The sequence below is a fragment of the Neofelis nebulosa genome, chromosome 11 (assembly GCF_028018385.1).
Source record: "Neofelis nebulosa isolate mNeoNeb1 chromosome 11, mNeoNeb1.pri, whole genome shotgun sequence".
In the NCBI taxonomy this organism is placed as follows: Eukaryota; Metazoa; Chordata; class Mammalia; order Carnivora; family Felidae; genus Neofelis; species Neofelis nebulosa.
In genome coordinates this window covers 81,261,335-81,284,940 of record NC_080792.1, presented here as the reverse complement: position 1 = coordinate 81,284,940, position 23,606 = coordinate 81,261,335, and the positions used below count along the sequence as shown (strand labels likewise).

General features: G+C 47.9%; 1 protein-coding gene across 3 annotated transcripts in view; it reads right to left on the bottom strand.

Annotated features, from left to right (window-relative positions):
- The window catches only part of KSR2 (kinase suppressor of ras 2), a 432,076-nt gene that overhangs the window by 255,514 nt on the left and 152,956 nt on the right, over positions 1–23,606 (bottom strand). For all 3 annotated transcript variants that reach the window (XM_058691145.1, XM_058691143.1, XM_058691144.1), the window contains exon 4: positions 4,052–4,565. In XM_058691145.1, the coding sequence (XP_058547128.1) occupies positions 4,052–4,565 (514 nt within the window). The remainder of the gene's footprint in view (positions 1–4,051; positions 4,566–23,606) is intronic.

Genomic DNA, 23,606 nt, shown 5'->3' with positions numbered 1-23,606 from the left:
CCTTATCAGGGAGAAGAATTACTGTCTACAGCATGGCTTCTGACAGGGCAAACTATAGCCTGGTACACCAAACCCAGCCCGGCGGCTATTTTGACAAATAAAGTTTTATTGAAACATCACCATGTCCATGTATTTACCTATTGCCTATGGCTGCTTTTGCTACCATACCAAATGGCCCACACGGCCTGAAATATTCACTGTCTGGCCCCTTACAGAAAAAGTGTGCCAACCTCTAGCTTTCCTGCCTAATTTTAATTTTTTAAATGTTTATTTATATTTTAGAGAGAGAGAGAGACACAGAGAGAGAGAGAGAGAGACAGAGCATGAGTGGGGGAGGGGCAGAGAGAGAGGGAGACACAGAATCCGAAGCAGGCTCCAGGCTCTGAGCTGTCGGCACAGAGCCCAATGAGGGGCTCAAACCCACGAGCTGTAAGATCATGACCTCAGCTGAAGTCAGACGGTTGACCGGCTGAGCCACCCAGGCACCTCCCCCCAACATTTTTTTAACTTTTTTTAATGTTTACTTATATTTGAGAGAGAGACAGAGCACGCTTCCTGCATAATTTTTTGTCGTTGTTACTATAAAATATATATAACATAAAATTTACCATTTTAGCCATTTCTAAGGCTACAGTTTCAGAGGCATTAGGTACATTCACATGTCGTGTGACCATCATCACCATCCACCTCCAGAACCTTTTCATTTCCAAAACTGCAACCCTGTACCCAGTAAACACAAACTCCCAGTAAACACAAACTCCCAGTAAACACGAATTCCCCGTTCCCCTCCCCCAGCCCCCGGCACCCACCCTTCTACTTTTCCTTTTGTGACTGGCTTGTCCTACTTAGCATACCATGTTTGAGGTGCATCCACATCGAAGCATGTGTCACAATTTCATTCCTTTTGACGGCTGAATAATATTCCACCGGGTAGAGAGGCCACATTTTGTTTCTCCACTCATCCGCCCATGGGCACCTAGGCTGCTGCCACCTTGGGGCTGTTGTGAATAGTGCTGCCTCCTGCCTAACTCGAGTCGCCTCCTGCATCACATGCCTCGGTCCCTTAGCCACAGACGCCTTCTGTCACCTTCTGTCAATTCCTCAAATGTATCGTGCCCCCTCCCGCCTCTCGGTTAGAATACTCTCCACCTCTATCCCTTCATCATCTTAGCTGCCCCTTAGCCTTCAGTCTAAATTATCACTTCTGGGAACTCGCCCTGACCAGACCCTCCCTAGTCCTCCCCCCCTCCACCTCCCTGCCAGTTCAAACTCGATCAGCTCTATCTGGTCATGAGCTCTGATGGTGTCCTGCCCTGCATTTTTATAGCCTGAACACTGTGCATAAGCACTGGATACAATTTTATAATACTTCTGTGTGGTTATTTGATTAATGTCAGACTTCAAGAGGCCAAGGCTATGTCTTTTTTTGCTTCCCATGATACCCCCACTGACTAGCCCAGAGCCTAGAACAAACCACATTTCATTAATTCTAAGAGACACGTATTTTTACATTTATAGCAGGATGCAGCCGATAACCAATGTCTTACATCCACCTGCATACGGCGATGAGCACTCACAAAACACTGGCTCAATCGATGAAGACGCTCAGAGGCAGGTGCCACTCTGAACCCCCAAAGGGGTGGCTGAGGGCAACAGAAGTGGTCAGGTGGGAGTCCAAGAGAGTCCTGGGACCATGTCAAAAAAGCAACACTTCACAGGCATGTGGGTTCTCTATTGCTTAAGACAGGAGGAAGGGAGAGGGTCTGAGATTGGGACAGGCCCCCTGAGTCCTTCTGCATACCTGCCCAGGCTGGAGAGCCAGCCCTGGATAAAGGCCCGAGTCAAAGGCAAACAAGCACAGCTAGGGAATAGGGGTCAGGAAATCCCTGGGAGCCCTTGCAATGTCACAAGAAGCCAAAGTGAAGGTCAGATTCAGTCAGGGCCTCTGTACTTTGCTTCCTACAGAAGTCTGGGCCAGCCCTGCTTGCCTTTGGCTCCTCCCAGGACACTCTATGGTGTCTGTGGCTGGTCTCAGCCCTCACATGGGCCTCCACATACTAGGAATGCGAGGAAACTCTCCCCACTGCCCCCCCACATCCTAGCTGCAGGGATCCCGGAACAGGGATGCAGGGCTCTTACATACACCAGGTGCCAGATTCAGACTCCTTATGGTATCTCCCGGCAAGATCACAAACTATCATTTTATCTTCTATGCCTTTGTGGTGATTTTGTCCAGTGTAAATTTTTAAAACATGCTACCCACTTTCGTAAGCCTGCTTAGCATGTTTTCCCATTTTTAAGACACTGAGAACCGGGGCGCCTGGGTGGCTCAGTCAGTTGAGCGTCCGACTTCGGCTCAGGTCATGATCTCACCATTTGTGGGTTCGAGTCCCGCGTCAGGCTCTGTGCTGACAGCTCGGAGCCTGGAGCCTGCTTCCAATTCTGTGTCTCCCTCTCTCTCTGCACCTAACCTACTCGCATTCTCTTTCTCAAAAATAAATAAACATTAAAAAATTAAAAAAAAAAAAAGACACTGAGAACCTCCAAAGACTGCAAGGCACCTGGCCACAGTCAGCCTCTGAGGGGCCCTGCAGAGAGCTTCCCGTCCCCTCCTAGCAGCCAGTATGTAGCTTCAGACACCATGTCACCCTGCCAGCAGCAAGATCCTCCCCAAACCAGAGCCGGGTGCACACGGTACCCACTTTCATGATTTTCTCCCCTGGTTGCCTGTAGGCTGACCCTAAGCTTCTGTACCAAGACCTCTGCTCCGATAGTCTGGTTCTACTCTCTGACCCACCCCGACCTGGACGTGCCTTTTCATTATAAGCACCGAGCACGTCCCGTACACATGCTGCCCAGCACGGCAGCCACTTGCCCTAAGGGGCCACTGCACACTTAGAATGCAGGGAGTCTGAACTGAGAGGAGCTGTGGGTGCAAAACACACACTGGATGTCGAAGACTTTGCACGGAAAAGAGAATGCAAAACATTTCCGTGTTATCATCTTACAGTGATTCTATGTTGACGTGGTAATATTTTGATATATTGAGTTAAATGGCACCTATTATAAAAACATCACTTGTTTTGGGGCGCCTGGGTGGCTCCGTCGGTTGAGCGTCCGACTTCGGCTCAGGTCGTGATCTCGCGGTCCGTGAGTTCAAGCCCGGCGTCGGGCTCTGTGCTGACAGCTCAGAGCCTGGAGCCTGTTTCAGATTCTGCGTCTCCCTCTCTCTCTCTGACCCTCCCCCGTTCATGCTGTCTCTTCCTGTCTCAAAAATAAATAAATATTAAAAAAAAAAATTTTTTTTAAAAAACATCACTTGTTTCTTTTTACTCTTTTTAATGCAATACTAGAAAATGGAAGGGTAGGTGTGCAGCTCACAGCCTATTTCTAGGAGCATCCTTGGGATAGACTCCGCAGGGGCCGGCCAGCTTTCCCTGTCAAGGGCCAGATGGCAAACAGTTTCGGCTTTGCAGACCACACTCAACTCAGCCTTGCAGCACAAACCAGCCACAGACCACACACACCGGAACGGTCCTGGCTGTGTTGCCATCAATGCAGATTTGGCCCCCAGGCTGTAGTTTGCTGACCCCAACTGAGGAGGACCCATACTGTAAAAAGGGTCATTTCTGGGGCACCGGGGCGGCTCAGTCGGTTAAGCCCCGGACTCTTGATTTCAGTCCAGGTCATGATCTCAGGGTCATGAAATGGGGCCCTGAATGGGGCTCTGCACCGAGCGTGGAGCCTAAGACTCTCTCTCTCCCTCTCTCTCTCTCTCTACCCCTCCTCTGCCTGCACCACCACGTACGCTCTCTCTCAAAAACAAAATAAAACCTTAAATGAAAATAAAACGTTTTTAAAGGGTCACTTCCGGGAAATGCTATGCATCTTCTCACGGGCCCTCCATGAAAAGCCACCTTTCATTCAAGTGAAGAAGAGAAACACAAGCGCATTCGAGGCTCCCCTAACCTGGCACGGTCCTGGGGCCATGAAGCAGCCCCCAGAAGCCCCGGGGCTCAGCGGCCCCAGGGCACCCACCAAACACACTTACTTGGGCGTATGGGCCTCGTCTACACGGTGACCCAGCTGGAATTCGTGGGACTTGCTCCGATGCAGGGCGGTGAAACCTGGAATCAAGTGGATCAGTTTCCGGGAGGAGGGCGGCGGGGTCCCCGGGGGCTTCAGCTTGTTCTTCCTCCTCATGGGTGGTGTGCCGGGAGGGGTCACGGTGGTGACGATATTAGGGGTGCGCGGCGGAGTGCGGACCGCGTGCCGCTGCCGGGGCGACGGGGGCAGGGAACGGTGGCCTGACTCCAGCGGCGGTGGCGGGCACAGGCCCGGGTAGGGGTCCACGGTAAGCCTGTCCACATGGGTGTACACGGGGGCCCCGGGTGAGGGGCTGGCGTGACAGTAGTGCTGGACGCACTTGGTCTGGACCCTGGGGCTCTGGGAGAGGTGGGTGCGGATCCACGGCGTGGGCTCCGGGGGGCACACGGGGTTGTTCTCCTTCCCCGTCTCCGTGGTGGGCCACTGGATGGTCCAGTCTTGTTTGGAAAGGTTGCCTCCTGAGTTGGAATAAAGGAGCAGAGAGACAACAGATAAGCCTTGAGAAAGCCTGGCAAGTTACACCACGTGCACGTTCCAGCGTATGTACGTTCCAGCGTATGCACGTTCCAGCGAACGTACCTTACGGCGTATGCACGTTACAGAGAACGTACTTTACACATACCCGTTACCGCGAACGTATCATACGGCGTATTCACGTTACAGCGTATGCACGTTACAGCGAATGCACTTTACAGCATGTGCACGTCACGCTCTATCCACACCACACTGTGCGTGCATGCTACGCCTTATAGACCTTACAGCCTATGCACATTACATCCTATATACACTGCGCTGTGTATGAACACCACACCGTGTTCGTACTATACTGCACACACATTTACATAAATTCATCCCCTTTGGCTCCTCCAGAGAATGAAATCCCTTTGCTGACTCTCTCACTATAACCCCCACTCAACAGCCTTGCCCACCTGCTCTCCTGTAGTTGTGGAGCCCACAAGTCAAATATCCAGAAAAGCAAAGGAGTGAATTCTCGCTTTTGAATTTCCAAGGATCTTAATTCCAGCAGTTTCAGGATGATTGATAGGATTTTCGAGGATAACCTTTCCCTTACGTAGCAATTTTAACAGCTAGCCCTTATATGAGATACAGGAATTCTGCAGAAGTCAAATTTGCCCTGACCTCTTTCTCAGACACTGCACCAACTTCTCCCAGATCTGCTGTGGCTGTGTGCTCGGTCAAACCCTCATCCAACACTTTTCTTTCTTTCTTTCTTTCTTTCTTTCTTTTCTTTCTTTCTTTCTTTCTTTCTTTCTTTCTTTCTTTCTTTCTTTCTTTCTTTCTTTTTTCTTTTCTTTTCTTTTCTTTTCTTTCTTCTTTTCTTTCTTTCTTTCTTTCTTTCTTTCTTTCTTTCTTTCTTTCTTTCCTTCTTTCTTTCTTTCTTTCTTTCTATGTTTATTTTTGAGAGACAGACACAGAGCACAAGCAGAGGAGGGGCAGAGAGGGACGGAGACCCAGAATCTGAAGCACACTCCAGGCTCTGTGCTGACAGCAGAGAGCCTGATGTAGGGCTCGAACCCACAAACCATGAGATCATGACCTGAGCCAAAGTCGGACGCTTAACCACTGAGCCACCCAGGTGTCCCATCATCCAACGCTTTGTGAATGCACCAGGCACTATGCTCCAGAAAGGCATAGCAGACCACACCCAGTCCGGGCTCTCTGGTACCCTAGGTTTAATATTCCACTTAAGGAGAGACACAATAGACCAGAAAACACAGTCACGAAAGGATTTCAGAGGGTGATGAGTGCTGGGAGCGGGGACAACCAGAATGGATGTGATAAGAGAATTAGTAATGGTGAATGGTTACCAAGCTGTGGTTCCTGCCCACCGCAGAACACGACTCAGCCACAAAACGGAATGAACTACTGAGCATGCAGCAACCTGGGTGACTTTCCAGACAACTGTGCTGAGCAGAGAAAGCCAATCCCAGAAGATCCCATTCATATTGCATTTTTGAAATGGCCACATTTTAGAAATGGAGGATAGATTGGTGGTTGCCAGGGTTTAGGGCTGGAGGACACAGGCAGGAGGGACACACACAAGGGACCCTTAGAGCATTGGAACTATCCAGTGTCTTCACCGTGGTGAAGGACACGTGATCCCACACAGGCGATAAAGTTGCATAGAACTAAATACACACACACACACACACACACACGAGTACACATAAAACTGGGGAGACCCGGACAAGATCAGGAGGTTGCATCAATGTCAGTAACCTGGCTGTGACATGGCACTACAATTTTACCAAAAGTTACCAATTGGGAGAAACTGAGCAAACTCGACAAGGGATCTGTTGCGGGCTGAATGTTTGTGTCCCTCCAAAACCCTGACATTGACATCCTAACCCCCTACAGTGATGGCCTTTGGAGGTGGGGCCTTTGGGAGGTAACTGGGTTAAGAGAGGTGGTGAAGGTGGAGCCCTTATAAGGAGATGGAGAGACAGGAAGTCCGAGGAAGGAAAGGCCGTGTGAGACCACAAAAGTGGCTGTCTATCAGCCAGGAAGAAGACCCTCCACAAGAAAACATCTGCCAGCACCTTGATCTTGGACGTCCAGCCTCTAGAACGGTAAGAAATAATGTCTGTTGGTTAAGCCACCCAGTCTGTGGTATTTGTTTTAGCATCAGGATCACTCTGTATTATTTTTTTACAACTGCATGGCAATCTACAATTAGCTCAATACAAATTTCAACTGAAAAAAACTAAAAGTAAAAGGGTTGGGGGTGGGGCTGGCTTTAGGTAGAGCATTCAGCTCCCTAAGGAAGCCCCATTTAAGCTGGCATTGAGGACAAGAAGGGGATCGCCAACAGCCAAGGAAAGAGCATAAGGTAGGAAGGAGCTTTTTTTTTTTTTAAGTCCTACAGCCGTTTATTAGGGAAAGAATGGAGGCGTTAAAAAAAAATCCCCACTGTCTGAATGCAGCTTGGGATTTTCAGCTCTGGTATAAGTTAAACCAAAAAATAAAAATAAAAATTCCAATTATGCATTAACATCTTCTCACTCCTCCGCCATACTGAAAGGGTAAATATCAATGTGGTCTACATGCACAGACTCCATGCTAAGTGGACTCCTATCTACGTTAGGGCAGGCACTTTCCTAGGTCCCTTTTCGGGGTGCCTTCTCAAAGGCAGTGTGCCCAAGGTGTGGCAACAATAGGGTGGGTGGCTCAAGGAGAGGCTGAAGGGACAGGTGAGGGACAGACCACCAGGACCGTGCACCAAAATGCAGTGTGGGTTATATGCCAAGTTCAGTGGGAAGCCATTGAGAGTTCTGATGGGAGGTTCCTTTCTCGAAGATCCTGCTTGGACAAGGAGAGCCCAAGAAAGGTTTTGCAGGGCTCCAGGTGAGAGGTGTCGCTGGTCCCCACGTGGGTGATGGCTGCGAAAAGAGAAACCAGTGGGGACCGCTGCATGCAAAAGCAGGACCTGGCAGAAGGCAATCGAGTGGCCCCCCCATCACGGGCCAAGGAAGAGATGAGGGGCAGAAAGAAATTCCAGCTCATGGCCAACTAGCAATAACGAGAATAATTACTATAAGGACCATAACAAGAGCTGATTTATAGAACATTTGACAGTTTGCAAAGTGCTTTCGTGAAGACTGACTCACTGCCCCATTTTTAATTAAAACTACCCATTTGGTTATTATATATTCATTATAGAAAAATTAGAAAATTCAGATAAGGAAAAAGGCAATGTTGGTCTACAGCCCAGCCATCATCCCTATTAACGTTTGGCTGTGGAGCCTGCCAAATGGTTTGCTGTGCATATTTTTTTAAGAAGTGCGGTAGGATCTTGTTTAATGGTTCGCCTCTGCTTTCTTCACTTGTAATATTAGGACTGCTTTACATCTTATTTAATATTCGTAACTCTGTGGGCAGAGGGCCATTTTGATCTCTACTTTGTAGATAAGGTCATGGGTGTGCAGAGACGAAGATGTACCGAGGTCACACCAGAGATGGGGACTGGCAGCTGGGATTCAAACCCAGGGCCTGGGCCACCTCAACAACCAGGACCCTGGGGCATCGACACAGAGGGCTGGGATCCGCATTCACCGAAGGCCCTAGGCCATCATGGATGAGCCAGATGGGAATAGATGCCAGAGCAAGGACTCATTTCTGACATGGCTCTCCCTTTTCCCTTCTCCCAGACTTTGCCAGAACATTCTACCAAAGTCACCAACACTATGGTGGTGCGTAAATCTCGAAATTCAGACATAAATACTATTAGCCCAGTGACTAAGAGAGCCAGCTCTGGAGTCTTATGACTTGGCCCTATGTCTGGCTGTGCAGCCCTGGGGCACTCGCCTAACCTCTCTGAGTCAGCTTTATCACCTGCGAAATGGGACAGTAGGACCTGCCTCCGGAGAATCGTATGAGGACATAGGTGATAGCACAGGACAGCACCTGACACATGGCAGGAACTCCATAAATGTCAGCTACTCGTATTGTGATTCTCAACACCGTGGTGCTAAGTTGTTACCTCCCCTTTAAAGAGTGTGCACTTGTGTGGAGACGTGTCGTGCCACAGATGTTACCACCATCCTGTGCACCTTCCGGAAGCTGACGCTGAGAGAGGCTGAAGAACTCTGAGCACTGGAGGCAGACAGAGTCAAGCCCAGACCAGCTTCTCTGTTACCCGGAAAGCTCTGGCTTGATGTATTTGCTCAGAAAATATAAACTCGTTGTCCGATTCACCTAAATAAAATATGTTTAAGAGAATAAATCTATTTTTTAAATTGTCTGAATCATACACTTCGTTCTAAGGCCACAGAAAAGTACCATGGGTGTTCTTGCTAGAGCTCTTCCCCCCACCTCCAGGGAAATGGACAAAAATATGGGATTGGGACTCTGAGAGATCTGGTTTAGAACTCTGGTGCCACCAAGGACCAGCTCTGTGACCTCTCTGAGCCTCAGTGTTGGGGTCTGTAAAATGAGAATGATCATAGTTCCCTTGTACGGTAAAGATTAAATGCATTCATTCATCTGAGTATTTCACAAATATTTTTTTAAGTTTATTTTTAAAATTTTGTTTTTGAGAGAGAGACAGAGCATGAGCAGGGGAGAAGCAGAGAGAGAAAGAAAGGGAGACACAGAATCTGAAGCAGGCTCCAGGCTCTGAGCTGTCAGCACAGAGCCTGATGCAGGGCTCGAACCCATGGACCACAAGATCATGACCTGAGCCAAAGTCAGAAGCTTAACTGACTGAGCCACCCAGGCGCCCCTATTTCATAAATATTGGAGTGCCTCTCATATACCAGCTGCTGTTCTAGGCACTGTGATAGGCCGATGAAGTTAAAAAGACCAAGATCCCTGTCCTCTAACAGAACACATGTTCTTAGTGGGGAAACAGATTAAAGGGGGGATGAACAAATAAATGACATATATAATACATTGTCTATAAGATGTCATATAAAATATCTCATCTGTAAGCCAGTGGTAATAAGTGCTATGGAGGAAAAGAAAGTGGGCGTGGCCACAAAAATGTGCTGGGGGACTACTTCAGACAGACCAGGGTGAGGAGGGACAGTGGACACAAGCAAGTATCAGAGTGAGTGAGGAGTGAGTCAATGAGATAAAATGAGTCACGTCATCAGCACAGAGCCTGGACCACCACATGAGGCAGGCCAACGGGCAGATGGTTGAGGGTGCTGGAGACGTCTATTCTGGATGCCTGCGACTCATCCAATTTGCTCCTCGGGTACTCACTGTGCCAGCCCCTGGGGTGGAGGGTCTGTCTTTCCCCTGCCCTCAGGATGCTCACGGTCTGGCAGGAAGACCGATAATGAAATAATCGCTGTAATTCCACTCTCAGGTACAGACCCAAAGGAAGTGAAAGCAGACACCTGAATGCTTGTATGTGAATGTTCACAGCAGCATGAAGCACAACAAAAGGTAGAAACAACCCAAATGTCCACTGATCTGACAAATGGATACACAAAATGTGGTATGCCCATGCAATGGAATGCTATTCAGCCGTGAAAAATAAAGTACTGGCAGGTGCTACAGTTTGGATGAACCTCAAACACATTATGCTATGTGTAAGAAGCCACATTACATACGATCCCGTTTATGAAGTGTCCAGGACAGATAGATCTATAGAGACAGAAAGCAGATTTGTGGCTGCCAGGGGCTGGAGGGAAGGCGGAATGGGGAGCTAGTGTTTAATGGGTCCCGGGTTTCCTCTGGGGTGACAAAAATATTTGGGAACTGGAGAGAGGTGGGTGGTTGAATGCATGAAATGCCATGGAATTATTCACGTTACAATGGCCATTGTTCGGGGTGCCTGGGTGGCTCAGTTGAGCGTCTGACTTCAGCTCGGGTTATGACTGGCCGTTGTTCTGTGAGCTTCACCTCGATTACATAAGTAAGTAAGTACCCACAATGTGGCAGAGAATCTGACGTCAGAGGAAGTGCAGGTGGGAGTACACATGAGCGACCCAGCTCCCGGTGGAAGGGTAGAGATAGGCATCCCAGAGGACGTGGTACCTACACCCAAACCTTGAGGTTGAAAGAGAACTTGCTAGGAAAGGAATGGAGTTCAGGGTGGAGGAAGGAAGGTCAAGACAGAACAGCAGGGTCAAGGCCAGGAGATGATCAAACATGATGGGTTTGGAGGAAAAGCAGCTCAGTGTGGCTGGAGCTCTCTGGAGGGAGGAAGAAACTCAAGCCAAGACTGGAAATAACGACTAAGGAGGACCATGCAGGGACTTGCTCTCCTAAGTGCAGGGGGCTATTGAGAGGGAGGGGTCAACATGACGGGATCCCCTGCGGCTAGCCTCCCAAAGGAAGGTGGTCCCCTGCAGAGCTCCTTCAGACCTGCAGCAGCCGTCAAACTGGGGAACAGAGGAGGCTAACGCTCTGGTCCGCCACACCACGCAGCTGTGAGCCCAAGGCCCGGACTTCAGCCCTATGCTCATGCCAAGGGAGGGGCTGGAACTTCCCCCAACCATAAACGATCGAAGCCAAGTTCCTTCCTGGCCATACGGCTAGATCCACAAGACCTGAGCCCCCAAATCCCTGCTCATGCCGAGGGAAGGGCTGGCTTTCCCAACAGACAAATGTTGAGAAGTAGTCTGGGGCTGGAAGTCAAAGTTCTGCCCATCATATCACTGTTATATCCCAGCCCCTGATCACACCCGGGCAGGGGCTGGTGCTTCCCCGATCATGTGGGTTAAAAATCACATAGCCCAATGGGGTCCATTTGCCATCAAGTCCTGCTGGAGCCCAGTGGGATGGCCTTGTCCCTTTGTGATTAAAGCTGTCCCAGAGACCCGGGGGCACGGCTGTGTGGCCATCCATTCTTTGTTTCTCTAATTCCAGTATAGTTAACACACGGTGTTGTATTCGGCTCAGGTGTACAATATAATGATTCAGCAGTCCCATACGTCACCCTGTGCTCATCATGACAAGTGTGCTTCTTAATCCCTATCACCTAGTTCCCCCATCCCCCCACCCACCTCCCCTCTGGTAACCATCAGTTTGTTCTAGATAATTTAGAGTCTCTTACTTGGCTTCTCTCTCTCTGTTTCCCTTGTTCATTTATTTTGTTTCTTCAATTCCACATGAGTGAAATCATATGGTACTTGTCTTTCTCGTATGTCACTTAGCATTATACTCTCTAGTTCCATCCATGTTGCTGCAAATGGCAGGCTTTCATTCTTTTTTTTATGGCTGAGTATTTCACTGTATATATACCACATCTCCCTCATCCATTCATCAATCATTGGACACTTGGGCTGCTTCCATATCTTGGCTATCGTAAATAGTGCTGTTATAAACAGAGGGGCGCATATAATTCCTCTGAATTCGTGTTTTTGTATTCTTTGGATAAATACCCAGTAGTGTGACTGCTGGATTGTAGGGCAGTTCTATTTTTAACTTTTTTGAGGAACCTCCCTACTGTTTTCCAAAGTGGCTGCACCAGTTTGCATTCCTACCAACAGTGCATGAGGGGTCCCCTTTCTTCACATCCTCGCCATCCAGCTGTTGTTTCTTGCGGGTGTTGATTTTAGCCATCCTGACAAGTGTGAGGTGATGTCCCGTTGTGGTTGTGATTTGCATTTCCCTGATGATGAGTGACGATGAGCATCTTTTCATGTGTAGGCAACCATTGTTGTGGCCCAACAGGACATGATCAGGGAAGGGGAGGGAAGGGACACGATCAGATGAGCGTTAGGAAAGCTATATGGGCCAGAGTACGGAGAAAGCACTGGACAGATCAGAGGTAGCAGCAAGCCCAGCCTGAGGCCACCGAAGGCATCTAGATGGGAGATGATAAGGACCTGGGGCAGGGTTGGGAGAAGAAGAGACATGGATTGAATGGGCACAAGCAGAGGAGAAAAAAATAGCTAACATTTATTGGAAACATACTGCGTTTTTGACACTGTTGTGTAATTTACATGTAAAGGAATTACATAGCTACACAACAATTCTAGGTAGTAAGCAAAGATCACTCCATTTTATAGATGAGAAAACTGAGGCACAGAGAGGTTAAGTGACTTGTTCAAGACCACACAGCTAGAAGGAAGACAGCTGGGGTTGGAGTCCACATCTTTAAACATGACACTACACCAAGGCTGACCTCCTGATTTCCAGCCTGGGTCACACGGTGGCTGGTGGCACTGATCACAGCGACAGGAGGTACAGGAGAGGGAAACTGCAAAAAGGAGGTGGCGAGCTCAGGGTCACACAGGCTGAGCCTAAGGTTCCTGCAGGACATCAAGGGGAGATGCCTGGGATGTTACAGAACTTCCTGCCACCCCTTCTGCTCCCTAGGAGTCCTAAGACCGCTCCTCAGGAAGAAGTTATTTTTCTAGACTGAGAAAAATGGATCATGAGATTGTAAAACCTCCTGGGTCTGTCCAGAAGTCAGGCTCATCTTAGATTTTTTTTTTTTTTTTAACAAAGACATGATATGATTGAATCATGTTCTCCCTCTGTCTCCTCTCCCACCGGATCCCCGAGTCTCCAGAGTAGACATTCCATGGCCCTGAATTACAGGTCAGGGACGGGAGGTAATGAGCACATCGCCCCACTCCGTGGCTCCCTCAGAAGACAGAGAGACAGCTCTGTGTTTGGAAGACTGGCTTTCGGAACGGAAAGAACAAGAATGAATTCTAAACAAACACCAAGCAAGGAAGTAGAACACCTCAACTTTGCAACACGATGCTTAGAAGTTAACTTGCTCTGACCTTGCCTTGCCATGACTCTGCTTCTTCAGCTGTAAGAGAGGAATCACGCGGAGCTTTTCCCCTAGGCTTGTTCTGAAGATGATAAAGACAACACAAGTAGAGCGTTTAGCGTAATCTCTGGCACCCAGCCAATGTTGCATAAATGTTTATGTAAAATGGGAGTAAAACCATACATTTCACAAGACGCCAGAGAGGATTAAATAAAATAAGCAGATAAATAAACTTGCATCCGGTGACTATATCCCTGACCCTGCCCTACAGAAAACAAATCCATGAAGCCAAAGCCAATGAGTCCTTATGGTAGTTAAACTGTAACCACCAAAAAGACACGTTGAAGCCCTAACCCTCAGTACCCGTGAGTGTGACCTCCTTTGCTAATAAGTTCTCTGCAGATGTAATCAAGCGAAGATGAAGTAACACTGGGTTGGGGGTCCATAAAGGCAATGATTGGTGGCCTTATAAGAAAAGGACACAGGGGTGCCTGGGTAGCTCAGTCGGTTAAGCATCCGACTTGAGCTCAGGTCATGATCTCACGGTCTGTGAGTTCGAGCCCCGCGTCAGGCTCTGAGCTGACAGCTTGGAGCCTGGAGCCTGTTTCAGATTATGTGTCTCTCTCTTTCTCCCTCCTCCCCTGCTCGTGCTCTGTCTCTCTCTTCTCAAAAATAAATAAACGTTAAAAAAAAATTTTTTTAAAAGAAAAGGACACAAAGGAGACACCATGTGAAGACAGAGGCACAGATTAAAGAGGTGAAGATACAAACCAAGGAACGCCAAAGATTACCAGCAACCCCCAGAAGCTAAGAGACGGGTGGGGAACAGATTCTACCCCTGAGACTTCCGAGGGAGCACGGCCCTGCCCATACCTTGATTTTAAACTTGGAGCCCCCAGAACTGTGAGGAAATATATTTCTGCTAGTGTTACTTATTTATTTATTTTGAGAGAGACAGAGATAGCATGAGCAGAGGGAGGGGCAGAAAGAGAGAGAGACAGAGGATCCCAAACAGGCTCCACACTGTCAGTGTCCATGCCTGGTGCGGGGATCGAACTCACAAAGGGTGAGATCACGACCTGAGCCAAACCTAAGAGTTGGATGCTTAACTGACTGAGCCACCCGGGCACCCTTGTTTCTGCTGTTTTCAAGCACCTACTTTGGGTGGCTTTGTTATGGCAGCCCTAAGAAATGAATACAGTCCTCACCCAGGAGCCAGGGACATTCACTGACTACAGGCTGAGGAGTTAGGATATATAAGTTAGCATTTGGAGGGCACCGGCCAGACTCAGGGGGTTCAGTGCTCATCTTACCTGCCCTGTAAGGTAGGTGTTATTGACCCATTTTATAAATGAGCTCCGGGGGGCGCCTGGGGGGCTCAGTTGGTTAAACGTCTGACTTTGGCTCAGGTCACAATCTCACAGTTCGTGAGTCTGAGCCCCACATCGGGCCCTGTGCTGACAGCTCAGAGCCTGGAGCCTGCTTCCTCAGATTCTGTGTCTCCCTCTCGGTCTCCCCTCCCCCACTTGTGCTCTGTCTCCCCCCCCCCACAAATAAAAATAAACATAAAAAATAAAAAAAAATTGAAAGGAAAATAAATGAGCTCTGGATGAGAGCTAGGATGTGGCTAATGTCCCATAGTGGATAATAAACCTACACCTTCTCTTCCCTCTTTGTCACATGGCATCCTGCAATTGTGCTGGGACCCACCTTCCCCCGAAGCTTAAGAGTTCCTCCAAACACACACACACACACACACACACACACACACACACACACACACACCCTCCACCAGGTTCAAGAAAGCACCGAGTTGCCCCCAAGAATCCCTGCCCTAAAGTCGTTTTAAGTCAGAAAGATGAGAAGAGAGCAAGCAAGCTTTACCCCTACCAAATTCTCCTCTCCATCAATTACTCTTCCTCTCCACCCCTGCATTTCAAAATCAGAAGTTTGGGAATGAAGAAGCCAAGTGCCTCATTTCATTATCCAAATTGCCAGCTGCTCGATTGACAGGGATGCGGCTTCTCTCTGCTGCAGCTTCAGAAGTGTGTTCACTGATGGGCTGTATTATATCAACTCTTCCCCTCTCTCCTTTGATCCTCTTTTTAATAAAGTCTGAGGGAAAAAGGTAATTTTTCATTTTAAATAGGGAAGGTGTGGTACCAAGGTGCTCCGGGGGTTATTAATCGTGGCTTTTGCTATCTTGTCATCCGTTTCTGGAAAATCGTTTTATTTCAAGTCTTGAAATGGGCGGGGAGAAGGGAATAGGTTTTAAGAAATGAAAGGTCTGAGGATTGATTAAAGACATTTCAAGGTGTAAGGGTTTTTCTTTTGACATTCTCCGATAAGGGACTAACAGAAATAAAAGCCATTCTCAAGGGAGAAAATGATTTCATAAGGTCTAGGCAAGTGTCTAACTTCTTTGTCCCTTCCCATTAAAATTTTATAAACAGGCAAACGTGTGACTTAGAACTTGTCTGAATTTCAGAGCCGGCATCAGAATGCATATGTGCTTTAGCCCTTCAGAAGCAGAACTGGAAAAAGTCTGCTATTCCAGCCTCACCACTACTTGTAATTTTCGTGACTATTTCAAAGCACTTGTTAGTTTAATCCTTACAACTTCCTAACAAGAAACACAGCTTTCAGATGTTGGCTGGATATATTAGATTGAAGTCACTGGAGGAACAACAAAAAAGTTTTTACTTTAATCCTCATAACTTTGCAGCAAGAAACAGAACTTTTAGAGGTAGTTGAAAATGTTTCACTGGAGGGGCGCTGCCTGGGTGGCTCAGTCGGTTAAGCAATCAACTCTCGGTTTCAGCTCAGGTCACGATCTCGTGGTTTCATGAGTTCAAGCCCCGCATCGGGCTCGGCACTGACAGTGTGGAGACTGCTTGGGATTCTCTCTTTCTCCCTCTCTCTCTGCCCCTTCCCTGCTCACACTGTCTCTGTCTCTTTCAAAATAAATAAGTATACTTTAAAGAGTTAAAAAAAGAAAATATTTCACTGGAGTCATTGGTAAAGAGAAAAAGTAACAACAATTGTTACTGACACTGATGACAGTTACTATTTATTGAACACTATGTGTCAGATAGTGTTCTAAGTATTTTATATGCGTACCTTCACATCATCCTCGCAAGACCCTGGGAGGAAACTTCTGCCACTGTCTCCATTTCACAGTGAAGGAAGTGGCAATTATCTGAGAGGCTGAGTTACCCAAGATCACACAGCTAGTAAGTGATGGAGTGTGGTTTCCAGTCCGGGTCTATACCCGTCACCATCACAACCTTCCAGGGAGCCTCCTGACACCCTCTGGAAATGAGGGAACTATCCAGAAGGCCCTGGAAAGGCTGAACCGTTTTACACAGACCTTCTAGATCAGCACCAGAAGCAATGCTGTCTGACCCTCCAAAAGTCAAAGATGACACCCGTGTTAGCCACAATTCCTGAAAAAGTGAAACCTGAAGCCCAGGAAGAATGTTTGCATTTCTGGAAGCAATTGCAAAAAGAAGCAAATAAGGACAAATGAAAAACACACAGTTGCCAAAGCAATTCAACACTGGCAAGAATCTTAATCTAAGATCTCATTAAAGAGCTCGGCGTCTAGCCAAGCCGTGGGTCCCACTGGGCACTGTTGCCTCCCCCCCCCCCCCCCCGCCAACCCCAGTGTCCCCACGTAGGAGCAAAAAAAATGCACGGACCCCAGTCTGGGCAAGTTATCTGGGAGAACAGACGGGGCAGGGAGCTTGGACTCTGACCCAGTAATGCCTCTCACACCCTGCTCGATACAGCATTTGCGACTTGATTACCCACCGAAACATCCAGAGAGATGAGCCTTTCAGTTACTAACTTCAGGGAAGCTTTCCCGTTCTAATGAAGTTTCTTCTCTATTTGCTAAATTTTAAACACAGAGGTGCAACTCACATCGACCATTTCAAAGTGTAGAATCCAGCGGCATATGGTACGTTTGCAATGTTGCCTCTATCAATTCCAAAAAAATTTTCATCGCCCCAAAAGAGACTCCCGTACCCATGAAGCAGCCACTCCTCCTTCCCCCACCTCTTCCCAGCCCCTGGCCACCACCCATCTGTTTTCTGTCTCTCTGGATTTACCTATTCTGGATGTTTCGTGTAAGTGGAATCATATAATACGCGGTCTTAGGTAACTGGCTTCTTTCACTTTGAATAAATGTTTTCATCCATGGTATAGTAGGTGTCTCAGAATCTCCATTCGTTCTTGCGGCTGAATAATACTCCATTGTCTGGCTATACCACATACTGTTTATCTGGTCATCAGCGGATGGACACTTAAGCTGTTTCCACCTGTGGCTATTATGAACAGTGCTGCTATGAACGTTTGCATACAACTTATTTGTTCAAACACCTAGTTTTTAATTCTTCGGGGGTATATATCCAGGAGTGGAACTGCTGGGTCCTGTGGTATTTCGACATTTTAACCTTCTGAGAAACCACTGAACTTTTTCTATAGCAGCAAGCACCATTTCACATTCCCACTGGCAATTACAAGGTTCTGATTTCTTTTTCTTTATGTTTACTTAGCTTTGAGAGCGAGCGAGCTTGTACACAAACAGGAGAGGGACAGAGAGAGAGAGAGAAAGAGAGAGAGAGAGAGAATCCGAAGCAGACTCCAGGCTCTGAGCTGTCAGCACAGAGCCCATTGCGGGGCTCGAACCCACGAACTGTGAGATCATGACCTGAGCTGAAGTCGGATGCTCAACCCACTGAGCCACCCAGGCGCCCCAAGGGTTCTGACTTCTATACATCCTAGCCGACTTGTGATTTGTCTTCAATGATGATGACGATGGTGGTGACGATTGCCATCCCAGTGAGCATTTAAGAAAGCACTTTTCATAATGACCCCATAGCTAACGTTCACTGAGTGCTTATTGTGCTCACACACCCTCTTAACCTCATGGCTTGTTACATTTAATTCTCATTAACAACCCTGTGAGGCTGGTGAGGAGATCAGAGCTTGGAAAAGTTGAAACGCTTGCCCAAGGCCAAGATCTAAACTCTGGCAGTCTGACCCCAGAGTATGTTATCTTGGCTGCTCCATGACAATGACATACGGCATATCTGGATTGATCCTCACAGCCCCCTGGGTGGATACAGGTTATCAGCCCCATTTTTCAGAAGTTGAAACTGAGTCTTGGAGAAGAGCAGGGACCTTCCCCGTGTCCACCCATCTAAAAAGTTTCAGGTCTATCCTGCTCCAAACCCCACGGTGTTTCGCCTCCACTGTGTAAATACTCTTTGACAATATTTAAGTGTTTTAATTGTCAAGAACAATTAAAATTGTGACCGGGCTGCTTCCTGTCTCCAGATTGAAGAGAACAACTGTGACCATCTGTTGGACATTTGACACTGAAAACGAGGCTTCCTGGTTAATTTCACAGTTAGCATCTATACAGGGAATTTTGCAATAAAACACATCCCAGAGCATCTCGCGGTTAGGATGTTTGATAGAGCCGTGAGCAGCAAGCCCTGGAAGAACTGACAGAAGCCCAAATTCACACGAGTCCAGATCTAGGGGCTCGAGGATAGAAGCAGCACTCAGGGCACCATCTTTAACATCCACGCTGTTGGTAGTAATGGGGCCTGACATTGGGTACTGCAGTCTTGTGGGAACCCTGGTTCTGAACCCCAGTGACTGTCAGCATCACACTGCAGCCCGCAACAGCCCAATGTGGACAGTGAGCGGAGTAGATTGCACAGTGCGCTAGACCAACACCACGACTGCTGGGATCCACGCGGCCTCGGGCATGGCCCTGGCTGCCTTCCCACTGTGCTGAGCCCTCATCATCATCATTCACCACCTCCACCCTCCTTGTCTGTCTGTCGTCGTCGTCCTCCTCCTCCATTTCCTCAAACCCTCACCACTCAGTGGAATTATTTTGTTATACAGTCAATTTACATTCTTCGCAGTTACACAGTCAAATTTCGTTATTCTACAGGGATGCTGCAAACACTGAACCGTTGTTCCTCATGGAAACACAAGATTAGGTTCCCACAAGCCTCTGCCCCACTTTTGTCAACTGATCCATATGTCATCTCCTTTTATGTGGGTTTCTGTTTAAAGACACCTTATTGAGTATAGATAGTTGATTCATTAACACGGAACTCATGGCCAACAGCATCATCGCTCATGATAGGGAGCTTGAGCAAAGCATCTGTAACAACGTATTTTTCTCCATAAGGCACTCGCAGCTCTCTTGTGCTCAGGAACGTGAGACAGCACATCAGTCCTCTGCTCAGGGGTCATTTTAAACACTGAAAACCCCAACAGAAAAAAAAACCACAAGAACTGTGGGGAAAGTGGTGCTAAATTTAAGACCTCAGAAAGGACTCTTGTTTGCAAACCACTGTAAGAGCAAGCAGACAGTGTTGCCTCCTTGGACCTCAGCTGAGGATGTGAGCAGCACGGGACTCAAATTTTTCACCACACAAATATGGATTTGGGAGACACAAATACACTGTATTTGCAACAAGGAGAATTTGCAAATATGGACTCCAAGAATGATGAGGATTGATGGGAATTGTCTGTTTATTTGCTTACCATCTGTTTTCCCTGCTAAAATACACGTTCTCAGAAGGCAGAGACCCAGACTTTCTTACCACTGTACTGCCCAGCATCTAACACAGTGCCTGGCAATAAACAAACACAGATTTTTTTTTTTTACGACATATGTGTATATCAAATCATCACATCGTACACTTTAAACCTATACACTGTTATTGGTCAATTACATCTCCACGAATCTGGGGAAAAATTAATAAATATAGATATTTTGTCATGATGCATAAATGACATGTTGCCTCAATGAATATTTGTGACATGAATCAATTGCTGAACACTCATAAATCCTAACGGCCATGACGGATATTATTACTGGTACCACCCATCCTGAATGCAGGAAACAAAGGAGGTGGGAAAAGCCTTGTCAGAGCCGAAGTTCCTTTCAAGCCTGGGGTTGCCCTGGGTGGATAAAGTCTTGAGAAATAAAGGTCTGGTGGGACCAAAGAAAACAGGTGGGAAGATGTCCTTATCCCTGCAGAAGAACGGGCTGCCCCAGGGGCCTCTGAGGAAGGGGAAGGGGGTAACGCTAGGAGCCCCGTCTGGCTCCCATCAGCTCTGAGGGATACGGCAGGAGAGCGTCCACACCAGGAGAGGCCACATTCGAAAAGATAACCTCTGAGGTTCCTCGAATTCCAGCGCTCGGCCCACCTTTGATTGACAGGCATGCTGTTAGCTTCATAACCTCTTGTGTTGGCAAATTCAAGAAAGCTCAAAGCAACATTAGATCACCTTGCACGCTGCAAAGCACCTTATTTTTATCTCCGGGCAAATGACTTGGAGAACAGCTTTCCCCAATCCTTCCGTCTTCTCCCTCGCCACGTGGATCCAGCGGGGCGGGCAGCTGCCTTCCTCTCTCTCCCAATTTCGCTCTACAGGGACAGTGCTTGTGAGGGCTTTGCAGCCTGGCGCGGTGGGAGGTATATCTTTTGAGGTCATCTTCACAGTCTTGACCCAGAAACAAAGAGAAATGCGGATGCCTCCAGGAAACGGGTGTTGGGTAAACCTTTGTTTCCTCCTCCACCGCTGTTAACAAAGGCGAACACCACCCATGGGCACCATGGGGCTTCTCCAAGACATCTAGATTTAGTGCCTCCTGAGATAACTCCTTGCCCCAGGACAACAGAACCCAGCCAGCTTTGAATCCCAGCTGTGTGACCTGAGGTACGCCGCTTGAGGTCTCTGAACGGCCGTTTCCGCATCTACAACTGAATAATAATGGTACGCACTTTAGAGACGCGGGGGGGGGGGGGGGGGGGGGGGGGGGGGGGCTCAGCCGGTTAAGCGTCTGACTTCGGCTCAGGTCACAATCTCGCGATTCGTGGGTTCGAGACCCGCGTCGGGCTCTGTGCTGACAGCTCGGAGCCCAGAGCCTGCTTCGGATTCTGTGTCTCCCTCTGTCTCTCTCTCTGCCCCTCCCCCGCTCATGCTCTGTCTCCTTCTGTCTCTCAAAGATGAATAAATGTTAAAAAAAAAAAAAAAGTATCTGCTTTATAGGCTTGTTTTGAGAATTCATGAAAATAAAGAGCCTTGCACACAGTAGGCCTATCATTATTATTACTATCACGGCTGCTGCTGTTTAGCCGTCATTCTGTTCCCCCCGCAGGTGGCTATGTGTATACATCTTCAGGTTAGACACCCACTGTGTACAAGGCACTCGGGTCCACAAGATGGATGGCTCCCCCAGCCACACAGAGCTTACGCCCTGCACACCACATCATAAAGACTTCGCGTGAAAATGAAGCAAAATTGCTCATCAATAATTTTTAGATCGATTATGCGTTGAAATGATACCTTTCTGGAAATACTGGGTTACAGAAAATATAACGTAAAATTTAACCTCGTTCCTCAAAAGGCTAAACACAGAATTACCCCCACGATCCAGCAATCCCTAGGTATATACCCCATAAAAATAGAAAGCTGGGACTCAAACAGATACTTGTACACCCATGTTCAAAACAGCACTCATCACAATATCTAAAAGACACAACCCAAGTGTCCATCGACCGATGCATGGATAAACAAAACATAATATATCCATACGGTGGAATATTATTCAGCCATAAAAGAGCATTTTGATACATGCTACCACATGGATGAACCTTGACATTCACGAACATTGAACAGTATGCTGAGATAAGCCAGAAACAAAAAGGACACATATTGTTATGTTTTCCACTTAAACGTGGTACCCAGCGCAGACAACTTCACAGACGGAAGCAGAATAGAGGTTACCAGGGGCTGGGGTTGCTGAATGGGTAGAGTTCCAGTTTGAGATGATGGAAAAGATCTGGGGAGGGGCAGTGAACTTACTTAATGCCACTGAATGCACACTTAACAATAAGTTAAAATGGTAAGTTTTATGCTGTGTACATTTACCACAGTAAAAAAAAATTAATGTCACCTATTTCTTTGTGTGGTTTTTAAATGTGGTTAACTAGAAAATTTTAAGTTACATACATGGTTGGTATTATCTTCCCCTCAGACATACAGTGTCCCACGCGGGTCTAGAAGAGGACGCAGGCACTAAATGCAGAATCATACTTCAGTTACTTAGTTACGAGAGAACAGAAGAAGCTGAGGGCTGGGGAGAGGTTCCTAAGGAGTAACCTTTGAGCTGGGGTCACGTGAACCAGGTAAAGGACGAGAGCAGGTGTCCCAGCCAGAACCGGCATGTGCAAGGAGGGGACCCACAGGAGGAAATGCAAGGGGCCAGTGGGGCCAGGGTGAGGGAAACTGAGGCAGGGGAGGCCAGCAGGGACCTACAGGCCAAGGTGGGGATTTGAGGATTTATCCAGAGGACAACCACAGATGTTCCCATGACCCTGCAGACCACCCGCTGCACTTGAGTAGCGGATCTGTCCACATCTGTAGCTCGACCGTGAACTCCTGGAGGCCACGTCTTGGCATTCTCCATCTCAGCCCGTGGCATAACACTGGCACCAATATATATTTGCTGGCTCAATCTGGAAGAGGCCCACACAAGTGGGTCCATCCCCCTAACACCTAACCTTGCCCCGCACCCCACCTGTCACTGGAGCCCAAACACCCTGTCGAGGATGCTTCCACAGGAATCTCTGAAACCAGAAGCTGCCAAGCCCAGGGGTAAGGAACAAATGCGAAAACTCAAGGTATCCCCCCAGGTCTCAACAATAATTAAACCATCTACATTGATAAAAAATCACAGACCAAGATGAAAACAAGTGAGTCTAGATATTAGCAATGGGGGTGCTCTGCCCCAGTTACTAACCCCAGGGGGCAGTCTGATGCTGACAGATAAGGCATCAAGTCTGAGCCGTCCAGGCACTTATTCATTCCACAGGCATTTGCACGGCACTTACCAGGGAGTGAGGACTGGGGAGGTGCTGAGGTCTTGCTCAGCCAGCTTCCTGCCAGCTGTATCTAGACCAGAACCCCCGGCTCAGATCTGGAGTAACTGCTCTTCCGTTGCAGCAGGAACTCCTGGCTATCATATTATCAAGGGTAAATAAGGACGCTAACAGGGGCGCCTGGGTGGCTCAGTTGTTTGAGTATCCGACTTTGGCTCAGGTTATGATCTCCAAGTTCGTGGGTTTGAGCCCCGCATCAGGCTCTGTGCTGACAGCTCAGAGCCTGGAGCCTGCTTCGGATTCTGTGTCTCCTTCTCTCTCTGCCCCTCTCCCGCTTGTACTCTCCCCCAACCTGCCTCTCAAAAATAAATAAA